The sequence below is a fragment of the Oncorhynchus gorbuscha genome, unplaced genomic scaffold (assembly GCF_021184085.1).
Source record: "Oncorhynchus gorbuscha isolate QuinsamMale2020 ecotype Even-year unplaced genomic scaffold, OgorEven_v1.0 Un_scaffold_496, whole genome shotgun sequence".
NCBI lineage: Eukaryota > Metazoa > Chordata > Actinopteri > Salmoniformes > Salmonidae > Oncorhynchus > Oncorhynchus gorbuscha.
In genome coordinates, this window is record NW_025745323.1 from 54,781 (window position 1) to 65,454 (window position 10,674).

Here is a 10,674-nt window from a genome sequence, read left to right on the forward strand (position 1 = left end):
AACCTATTTCTGAACTTATTTTTCCCCATTTGATATTGTAGGGCACAACATTGCTGGGACCATGGCTGGCAACTGAGCTGTGTCACATAAGCCTAAAATAACATTGCGGGACTGCGGTTCGGTTTGGGACCAGTTCTTGTGGTAGAAGGGGGAATCGGACAGAAAGCCAGCTTTGCACAGGGAGGTGTGCAGGGAGAGGGACCAGTTCTTGTGGTAGAAGGGGGGGAATCGGACAGAAAGCCAGCTGGGCGCAGGGAGGTGTGCAGGGAGAGGGACCAGTTCTTGTGGTAGAAGGGGGGGAATCGAACAGAAAGCCAGCTGGGCGCAGGGAGGTGTGCAGGGAGAGGGACCAGTTCTTGTGGTAGAAGGAGGGAATTGGACAGAAAGCCAGCTGGGCGCAGGGAGGTGTGCAGGGAGAGGGACCAGTTCTTGTGGTAGAAGGGGGGGAATCGAACAGAAAGCCAGCTGGGCGCAGGGAGGTGTGCAGGGAGAGGGACCAGTTCTTGTGGTAGAAGGGGGGAATCGGACAGAAAGCCAGCTGGGCCTGGGAGGTGTGCAGGGAGAGGGACCAGTTCTTGTGGTAGAAGGAGGGAATCGGACAGAAAGCCAGCTGGGCCTGGGAGGTGTGCAGGGAGAGGGACCAGTCCTTGTGGTAGAAGGGAGGGAATCGGACAGAAAGCCAGCTGGGCATGGGAGGTGTGCAGGGAGAGGGACCAGTTCTTGTGGTAGAAGGGGGGGAATCGGACAGAAAGCCAGCTGGGAGGAAGACACCAGTCCTGCCCAGACCTCCATCTGGAAAGTCATTATAACTGATGGTGAGCTGTTTTGATGCTGCTATGTGATGTGATTGTTCAACACAGTGGCATTACTGGGATGGAAACTCTGCTGGGAAAAATGCTTAGGCTGGTCACCAGCACTCACTGTGTTTTAGGCACTGGTCACCAGCACTCACTGTGTTTTAGGCACTGGTCACCAGCACTCACTGTGTTTTAGGCACTGGTCACCAGCACTCACTGTGTTTTAGGCACTGGTCACCAGCACTCACTGTGTTTTAGGCACTGGTCACCAGCACTCACTGTGTTTTAGGCACTGGTCACCAGCCTTCGCTGTGTTTTGGACAACATGGTGACCAGCTGTTTTGGACACTGGTCACCAGCCTTTGCTGTGTTTTGGACCACATGGTGACCAGCTGTTTTGGACACTGGTCACCAGCCTCCACTGTGTTTTTGCTGGTTACCAGCCTTCGCTTTGGACAATGGTGACCAGCATACAGAAATGTGTTTTGGACACTGGTGACCAGCATACCGAAATGTGTTTTGGACAATGGTGACCAGCATGGTGATTAGTATGGTAAAAAAAGACTATGTATCAAGACTCAGGATGACCCAGATGCAGAGACAGGAGGCGGATAGCACAGTTCTCAGATCATTTATTATAAACACAGTTTACCTCAACATAATTAAGGATTGTTTTTTGTGAACCACAAAAAGTGCTCATGCACTTCTAAAAGCAGCCACTAGATGGCGTCCTAAACCACCTGATGTCCCCAAAACATCTCTGTGAAAAAGTGCCGCTTAACGTGATACCATAGAGCGGCCTTTCTTTAAAGCATGGGTAGTGGGTCGCGACGTGTGAGAGTAAATTAATATTTTTGTTGATTAATTACTGGAATTGATTTGGTCAAGTGCAATTAAACTCTCTGCTCAGTTTGGCAGCTGCGCGAGTTTCGGCAGTTTCCTTCCCTCCGCGACTCTCAGGCTGCAGTACTGTCGTTCTGTAAGCAGATGAAGCGCTGCCAGTCATTTGTCGCGTTCAAAACAACTGGGAACTCGGGAAAATACGAGGTCAGTAAAACAATACATTTGAAGAGGAAACATGATCAGACTTACTGTGCATTTTACTGTAGAAATGACTGTTGAAAACAAGTCTAGGTGGGAACTGTTGCTCTTAAAATACAAGTAATATGTTTTGTTCTGAACTGGAATAAACTGATTGAAGCAAGATTATTTTTGAGAAAAAACACTCACACAGTTCTGGGTAGCTCCTCTACAGCAGGAAGCGGTCTGCCTGACTGAGAACCCCCTCACACAGTTCTGGGTAGCTCCTCTACAGCAGGAAGCTGTCTCCTGCCTGACTGAGAAAGCAGTAGATGTTCTGGTCCAGATTGGTACCACATACCTGTGTGAGTCAGGGTTCTCAACTCGGTTGTACTTGAAAAACAAGTTTAAAAAAAAACTTCAACCAGTCACACACCTCTCATTAGGACTGTGTGTGTGTGTGTGTGTGTGTGTGTGTGTGTGTGTGTGTGTGTGTGTGTGTGTGTGTGTGTGTGTGTGTGTGTGTGTGTGTGTGTGTGTGTGTGTGTGTGTGTGTGTGTGTGTGTGTGTGTGTGTGTGTGTGTGTGTGTGTGTGTGTGTGTGTGTAATGCCTCAAAAAGCATCTTGCTTTAATCAGTTTATTCCCATTCAGAATGAACATGAATTCTTGTATTTTAGCAGCAACAGTTCCAACCTGGACAGACATGTAAGAGTGTTTTTAATGGGAGGAAATAAACATTAATAGCCATTTATATGGGTATTTCATTTCATCGTTATTTGTCTATATTGTATTTGTTTTAGGTACAAGGGAAATTAAATGTACTGATGTTTCCATAAGCTTGAGTCCCAGGAAAACACAGAATTTCTCATTTGGGTCCCAGGCTGAAAAAGTTTAGAACCCCTGCCATAGAGATTAGAGGACTCCTCTGTGCATCTGTCCCATTAGGGCGTCTGGGAGCGCTTTGGGTAGCGCCATGAGCCCATCTCCATTTTGAAGTTGTCCATTTTCTTCTTCTACTACTTCTATGAGTTGGTAAACAAACTGAAAGGGTGTACACTGCCCCCTGGAGGGTGTTGTTGGAACAGGTTGGCGTTTTACTGCCACCTGCTGTTATGGAATGTTTCCTCACCAGTATAATTCATTGGCTGATCCTGATGACCTGGATGGAATCATGTGATCCTTCCTTAACCAATAGGAAGTCCCACCCAGTTGACTATTATTCATGGGCTGACTATAATTCATTGGCTGATCCTGATGACCTGGATGGAATCATGTGATCCTTCCTTAACCAATAGGAAGTCCCACCCAGTTGACTATTACTCATGGGCTGACTATAATTCATTGGCTGATCCTGATGACCTGGATGGAATCATGTGATCCTTCCTTAACCAATAGGAAGTCCCACCCAGTTGACTACTTCAAAATGGTGGAAGCTTTCAATGGCAATATCCATGCACAAATGGGTTTAATCCATCTTGAGGCCGCTATAATTCTCTACGTGCAATACAGAAGAACAGTGGTTCATGTATTTCTAACAAAGATGATGAATAAATCAAGATAATTCACTCAGACCGTTTCCCATTGAAAATAATGGTCAGTTCTGTTCTGCTTAATCGGGCGTGGGGGACTCTCCCAAAGACACCAATGTGAACCAGAAAGAAATAAGGGAGTGGGATGTCTGGCTTCCTCTTCCGTCTCGGTCTCCAATAACATTTTGCTCTGCCCACAGCACCTCCTTATGTGTTAGTTCAACCAATCATTTGGCCTATGTTCTTATGAGGCTTCCCTATTGGACAGGTAGGACCTTTCAGAGGAACATCACTAAGTACCAGTCATCAATCTGTCTGTTACCCATAGAGATGGAAAGATGTCGTAACCTTATATCCATCTAAATGGCCTCTGCATGGGCAGCAATGCTATCTCCATTTTGAAGTAGTCAATTATGGCCTCTGTTAAACGCATGGGCAACGCCATTGAGGCTATCTCCATTTTGAAGTAGTCCATTATGGCCTCTGTTAACCGCATGGGCAACGCCATTGAGGCTATCTCCATTTTGAAGTAGTCCATTATGGCCTCTGTTAAACGCATGGGCAACGCCATTGAGGCTATCTCCATTTTGAAGTAGTCCATTATGGCCTCTGTTAAGCGCATGGGCAACGCCATTGAGGTTATCTCCATTTTGAAGTAGTCCATTATGGCCTCTGTTAAACGCATAGGCAATGCCATTGAGGCTATCTCCATTTTGAAGTAGTCCATTTTCATCTTCACGATTGGCTGAACCCTCCTGATGACCAGGTTGGACATGATGACTCCAAAAGGGTCACCAGGAGGGCTCAGCCAATAGGGTTGGAAGTCCCACCCAGTTGATTACATTCAAATGGTGGAAGCCCTCAATGGTAATGTCTGTCCATCTCTATGCTGGTATGACCTCTGTCCATCTCTATGCTGTTATGAGCTCTGTCCATCTCTATGCTGGTATGACCTCTGTCCATCTCTATGCTGTTATGAGCTCTGTCCATCTCTATGCTGTTGTGACCTCTGTCCATCTCTATGCTGTTATGAGCTCTGTCCATCTCTATGCTGTTATGAGCTCTGTCCATCTCTATGCTGTTGTGACCTCTGTCCATCTCTATGCTGTTATGACCTCTGTCCATCTCTATGCTGTTGTGACCTCTGTCCATCTCTATGCTGTTATGAGCTCTGTCCATCTCTATGCTGTTGTGAGCTCTGTCCATCTCTATGCTGTTGTGACCTCTGTCCATCTCTATGCTGTTGTGACCTCTGTCCATCTCTATGCTGTTATGAGCTCTGTCCATCTCTATGCTGTTGTGACCTCTGTCCATCTCTATGCTGTTGTGACCTCTGTCCATCTCTATGCTGTTATGACCTCTGTCCATCTCTATGCTGTTATGACCTCTGTCCATCTCTATGCTGTTATGACCTCTGTCCATCTCTATGCTGTTGTGACCTCTGTCCATCTCTATGCTGTTATGAGCTCTGTCCATCTCTATGCTGTTGTGACCTCTGTCCATCTCTATGCTGTTATGAGCTCTGTCCATCTCTATGCTGTTGTGACCTCTGTCCATCTCTATGCTGTTATGAGCTCTGTCCATCTCTATGCTGTTATGAGCTCTGTCCATCTCTATGCTGTTAGCCCATAAAAGAGCAAACCAAACACCCAGGTGGGAAGACTGCCTTGACTGGGGTCCTGTGTGCCATGTGCTAAGATTTTGACTAAAAAAAAAGGATATAGCTTTAAATCAGATTTGACATTTCATAGCAGGTTAGGATAATTAACGTGTTAGGCTAAAAACAAATACTTTAAGGACAGGAAAAGAGTTTGGGTTAAGCTAAAATGCAAAACATATGATAAAGATAACCTTTTGATTTAAATTGGACAAAAGCTGTATCCATTCTAGCCATGGCCATGTGCTGTTTGAAGGGTGCATGTGCTGTTTATCCCAGTGTTTAATGGAAAGGTATTCCTTGTTTTAACTGCTATTTGCAATTCAACAACAACAGATAATAAAACAAACCAAATGAATGTAATGTTCATTTTTATTCTTTCTACATGCTACATTCTATTCCGGTGTACTTTGTGAACATGGAGCCGATGAGAACTAATTGTTACACACAGTGGCTGTATTAACACCGGCAGCCCAATTCGGATCTTTTTGAAATCGAGGGGATTGTCGTCTAACATCGGGGGATTCAACACTTGGAGAAGTAGCTGGAGGCCACCGTGGCGACACATTCCTTCTGGAAGAGCAGGTTGATCCTACAAGATAATTCAAATGTCCATATTCAGTTACAGCCCTAGAGGTGCTCGCAGAAATTCACTAACAGGACATCCTAAATAAACGAAAAGACATTCTAAATTCACTAACAGGACATCCTAAATAAACGAAAAGACATCCAAAATTCACTGAAGGACATTCTAAATTCACTAAAGGCCATTCTAAATTCACTAAAGGCCATTCTAAATTCACTAAAGGACATTCTAAATTCACTAAAGGACATTCTAAATTCACTAAAGGACATTCTAAATTCACTAAAGGACATTCTAAATTCACTAAAGGACATTCTAAATTCACTAAAGGACATTCTAAATTCACTAAAGGACATTCTAAATTCACTAAAGGACATTCTAAATTCACTAAAGGACATTCTAAATTCACTAAAGGACATTCTAAATTCACTAAAGGACATTCTAAATTCACTAAAAGACATTCTAAATTCACTAAAGGACATTCTAAATTCACTAAAGGACATTCTAAATTCACTAAAGGACATTCTAAATTCACTAAAGGACATTCTAAATTCACTAAAGGACATTCTAAATTCACTAAAGGACATTCTAAATTCACTAAAGGACATTCTAAATTCACTAAAGGACATTCTATATTCACTAAAGGACATTCTAAATTCACTAAAGGACATTCTAAATTCACTAAAGGACATTCTAAATTCACTAAAGGACATTCTAAATTCACGAAAGGGACATTCTAAATTCACTAAAGGACATTCTAAATTCACTAAAGGACATTCTAAATTCACTAAAGGACATTCTAAATTCACTAAAGGACATTCTAAATTCACTAAAGGACATTCTAAATTCACTAAAGGACATTCTAAATTCACTAAAGGACATTCTAAATTCACTAAAAGACATTCTAAATTCACTAAAAGGACATCCTAAATAAACGAAAAGACATTCTATATTCACTAAAGGACATTCTAAATTCACTAAAGGGCATTCTAAATAAACGAAAATACATTCTATATTCACTAAAGGACATTCTAAATTCACTAAAGGACATTCTAAATTCACTAAAGGACATTCTAAATTCACTAAAGGACATTCTAAATTCACTAAAGAACATTCTAAATTCACTAAAGGACATTCTAAATTCACTAAAGGACATTCTAAATTCACTAAAGGACATTCTAAATTCACTAAAGGACATTCTAAATTCACTAAAGGACATTCTAAATTCACTAAAGGACATTCTAAATTCACTAAAGGACATTCTAAATTCACTAAAGGACATTCTAAATTCACTAAAGGACATTCTAAATTCACTAAAGGACATTCTAAATTCACTAAAGGACATTCTAAATTCACTAAAGGACATTCTAAATTCACTAAAGGACATTCTAAATTCACTAAAGGACATTCTAAATTCACTAAAGGACATTCTAAATTCACTAAAGGACATTTTAAATTCACTAAAAGACATTCTAAATTCACTAAAAGGACATCCTAAATAAAGAAAAGACATTCTATATTCACTAAAGGACATTCTAAATTCACTAAAGGACATCCTAAATAAACGAAAAGACATTCTAAATTCACTAAAGGACATTCTAAATTCACTAAAGGGCATTCTAAATAAACGAAAATACATTCTATATTCACTAAAGGACATTCTAAATTCACTAAAGGACATTCTAAATTCACTAAAGGACATTCTAAATTCACTAAAGGACATTCTAAATTCACTAAAGAACATTCTAAATTCACTTAAGGACATTCTAAATTCACTAAAGGACATCCTAAAGTGACACTCTCATAGAATGTTTCAAACATTTAAAAACATTGAATGCGAACCAATAAACTCACGTTGATAAGATGGAAAACAAAATGTAAAATACACATTTTTAATTTGCATACTTACATTCTCTTTAGAGCCTTTGTTTGTTGACAGCGACCACTTTCCCTGTTTGAATGGAGAGAAAGAAACACCATGTAAAAGTTCATAAGAATTGCTGCGCTGAAACACAATAAGAAACTGGAGAGGAAACATTCACCTCAAAACCAAAACACTCACATTGTCTGTTTGATAGTCTTCACACAGTTAAAGTCATCACTTATGTCGTCGTCAATCAAAGCTTGAGAGAAACAAAAAGCCCAACAGAGATCAATAACTGACACGGTCGAACACACAGCCATTTTAGAGATGCATAACTGACACAGCCATTTTAGAGATGCATAACTGACACAGCCATTGTAGAGATGCATAACTGACACAGCCATTGTAGAGATGCATAACTGACACGGTCGAACACACAGCCATTGTAGAGATGCATAACTGACACGGTCGAACACACAGCCATTTTAGAGATGCATAACTGACACAGCCATTGTAGAGATGCATAACTGACACAGCCATTTTAGAGATGCATAACTGACACAGCCATTGTAGAGATGCATAACTGACACGGTCGAACACACAGCCATTTTAGAGATGCATAACTGACACAGCCATTGTAGAGATGTTTGATAGTCAACACACAGCCATTTTAGAGATGTCACTGACACAGCCATTGTAGAGATGCATAACTGACACAGCCATTGTAGAGATGCATAAAACGAAAAAGCCATTGTAGAGATGCATAACTGACACAGCCATTGTAGAGATGCATAACTGACACAGCCATTGTAGAGATGCATAACTGACACAGCCATTGTAGAGATGCATAACTGACACAGCCATTGTAGAGATGCATAACTGACACAGCCATTGTAGAGATGCATAACTGACACAGCCATTGTAGAGATGCATAACTGACACATCCATTGTAGAGATGCATAACTGACACAGCCATTGTAGAGATGCATAACTGACACAGCCATTGTAGAGATGCATAACTGACACAGCCATTGTAGAGATGCATAACTGACACAGCCATTGTAGAGATGCATAACTGACACAGCCATTGTAGAGATGCATAACTGACACAGCCATTGTAGAGATGCATAACTGACACAAGCCATTTGAATCTAACATCCACCTACTCTATCAATGATCCTGTTGTGCATCTTTAGCACGTTAATACATGGAGTTTTTCCGACAGGTCAAACACATTGAACTCACCACTGCAGTTCATCTGGCAAAGGTTCAACGATGGAGTTGAGTCCGAGGAACAAATCACACGATCGCTCAGCTGGAACAAGCCGTAGAGGGTCCCCATGGTCTCTCCTTCGCTGGAGCTTTCCTCCCCTGAGGTGAAGTGATTCCCAGCGTGTCTCTTACCCCTCTTAGGAGGCTGCTCAGGGCGGGTAGGAAGGGTAAGGCGGGTAGGGTATTTAGGGCGGGCAGGAGGGGTAGGATGGTTAGGGCGGGCAGGAGGGGTAGGATGGTTAGGGCGGGGAGGAGGGGTAGGGTGGTTATCATTGTTAGCAGGGTGGGTTGGGTCAACATCATCCCCAGCGTGTCTCTTACCCCTCTTAGGAGGCTGCTCAGGGCGGGTAGGAAGGGTAAGGCGGGTAGGGTAGTTAGGGCGGGCAGGAGGGGTAGGGTGGTTAGGGCGGGGAGGAGGGGTAGGGTGGTTATCATTGTTAGCAGGGTGGGTTGGGTCAACATCATCCCCAGCGTGTCTCTTACCCCTCTTAGGAGGGGGCTCAGGGCGATGGCGGTCATTAACCTTGGCAGGGCGGGTAGGGAGGACATCAGGGCCGTCATCATCCCTCCAAGCAGTCACAAAACTGGTGTTGAAACCCGAGGCCTTCTCCACGTGGCAGACGACTGGAAGAGGCAACAAACACGTAGTGTTACTTCAATCCCACACAGATTTAGACGAGTCTTGGAATAAAAAGTCATTTCAATTGAGAATCTAACATTTTTTTTGGAGTGTTTCTTCGTCCAGGATTAGGATTAATCTGTGTTCTGGGAAACCAATCCACATCATTTAAGAAATGATTCCTATTTTTTTTAAGGAAAAAAAAACCCCATTGGGTTTATGTAATGTAACTTACTTTTAGCCACAAAATCGTTGTTTGTCAGGTTCTTCACTCCGGCTCCCCCAGTCACTCCGGCTCCCCCAGTCACTCCGGCTCCCCCAGTCACTCCGGCTCCCCCAGTCACTCCGGCTCCCCCAGTCACTCCGGCTCCCCCAGTCACTCCGGCTCCCCCAGTCACTCCGGCTCCCCCAGTCATGTTGAATTTGAGGGCCTCCTTCTCCAACAAGTTCTTCAGCTCACATTTGGAGAGGATCCGTCCCTCAGACAGACTGGGGACCAAAGCTGCTACAGCCAACACCACCAACATCTGCATCTTCATGTTGTCTCTGTCCGGCTTGTCTTTCCTCGATTGAGACGAGAAGATTACAGTGCACAGTAAATATACTCTTGGTGCCCCGAGAGCCTCTTGGGAGGGACGTGACCAAGACTCGTACTTACATTTAGTTTTTTTCCATCTAAAGTAAAAAGCTCTGTGAAATATGTCATAGACCTACGTCAATGTAACAAAACTCCACCCAATATTTTGTTTCACCACTCAGTTCAGACCCTCTCAGGGAAACGCTGTAAAAACCGCCCTGTGATGGTACGACAAAGGGTTTTCCTTTGTTACACAAGTTACACCAAGACCTACTGAAAACAGAGGTGAGGCTTTTAGACTGTAGACACACAATAAGGACAAACAACTCTCACGGGTATCTCACGACCGCATGACTGCAATCACCAGGTAACTTGGATCGCAGTGAGCCACACCTAATAACACTACTTATGTGTCCAGAGGTAATCTCTCGAAACGGAGAGAAAACCCGAAACAAGAGCTAAAAATAGCATTCTTTTTTCATTGTTCTGACTGATCACATGACGTATAGAGTAACGAGAACGGCCCATCAATGCGGTTGGGTTTTCATGCATTGTATTCCTCTGTACTGTTCATGTCAGGGAACGGCGTGTTTGCAGATGGATGACGTGTCTGGAATGGAGCGACACAAAAAGGTACCATGTCAATGACAGAAACGTCCCTTTTTCAGGACCCTGTCTTTCAAAGATACTCCGTATGAATCCAAATAACTTCACAGATCTCCATTGTAAAGGGTTTAAACACTGTTTCCCAATGG

The 10,674-nt window shown here is 43.1% G+C and overlaps 1 protein-coding gene across 3 annotated transcripts; it reads right to left on the reverse strand.

Moving 5' to 3' along the window:
* Positions 1 to 5,358: 5,358 nt before the first annotated feature.
* Positions 5,359 to 10,337, reverse strand: LOC124018377 (semaphorin-6B-like). Of its 3 annotated transcripts, none has more exons than XM_046333662.1 (6): positions 9,578 to 10,337; positions 9,207 to 9,347; positions 8,697 to 9,044; positions 7,650 to 7,710; positions 7,497 to 7,538; positions 5,359 to 5,596 (listed from the first exon to the last, which is right to left on the reverse strand). In XM_046333662.1, exons 1-6 carry the CDS (start codon positions 9,879 to 9,881, stop codon positions 5,530 to 5,532), a joined length of 963 nt encoding a protein of 320 aa, XP_046189618.1. In that variant the 5' UTR covers positions 9,882 to 10,337; the 3' UTR covers positions 5,359 to 5,529. The 3 variants fall into 3 exon arrangements, with proteins under 3 accessions (XP_046189618.1, XP_046189617.1, XP_046189616.1); XM_046333661.1 differs by having other exon boundaries at positions 8,697 to 9,347; positions 9,578 to 9,703; positions 9,758 to 10,326; XM_046333660.1 differs by having other exon boundaries at positions 8,697 to 9,347; positions 9,578 to 10,331.
* Positions 10,338 to 10,674: the final 337 nt, after the last annotated feature.

What these genes read in the sequence shown, in the direction of transcription:
- LOC124018377 (XM_046333660.1), bottom strand. Translation starts at nt 9,881, where the DNA reads ATGAAGATGCAGATGTTGGTGGTGTTGGCTGTAGCAGCTTTGGTCCCC. An exon ending in CAACGATTTTGTGGCTAAAA is followed by an intron (nt 9,348 to 9,577) that starts GTAAGTTACATT and finishes TGCCTCTTCCAG; the next exon opens with TCGTCTGCCACGTGGAGAAG. An exon ending in AAGACTATCAAACAGACAAT is followed by an intron (nt 7,539 to 7,649) that starts GTGAGTGTTTTG and finishes CCATTCAAACAG; the next exon opens with GGAAAGTGGTCGCTGTCAAC.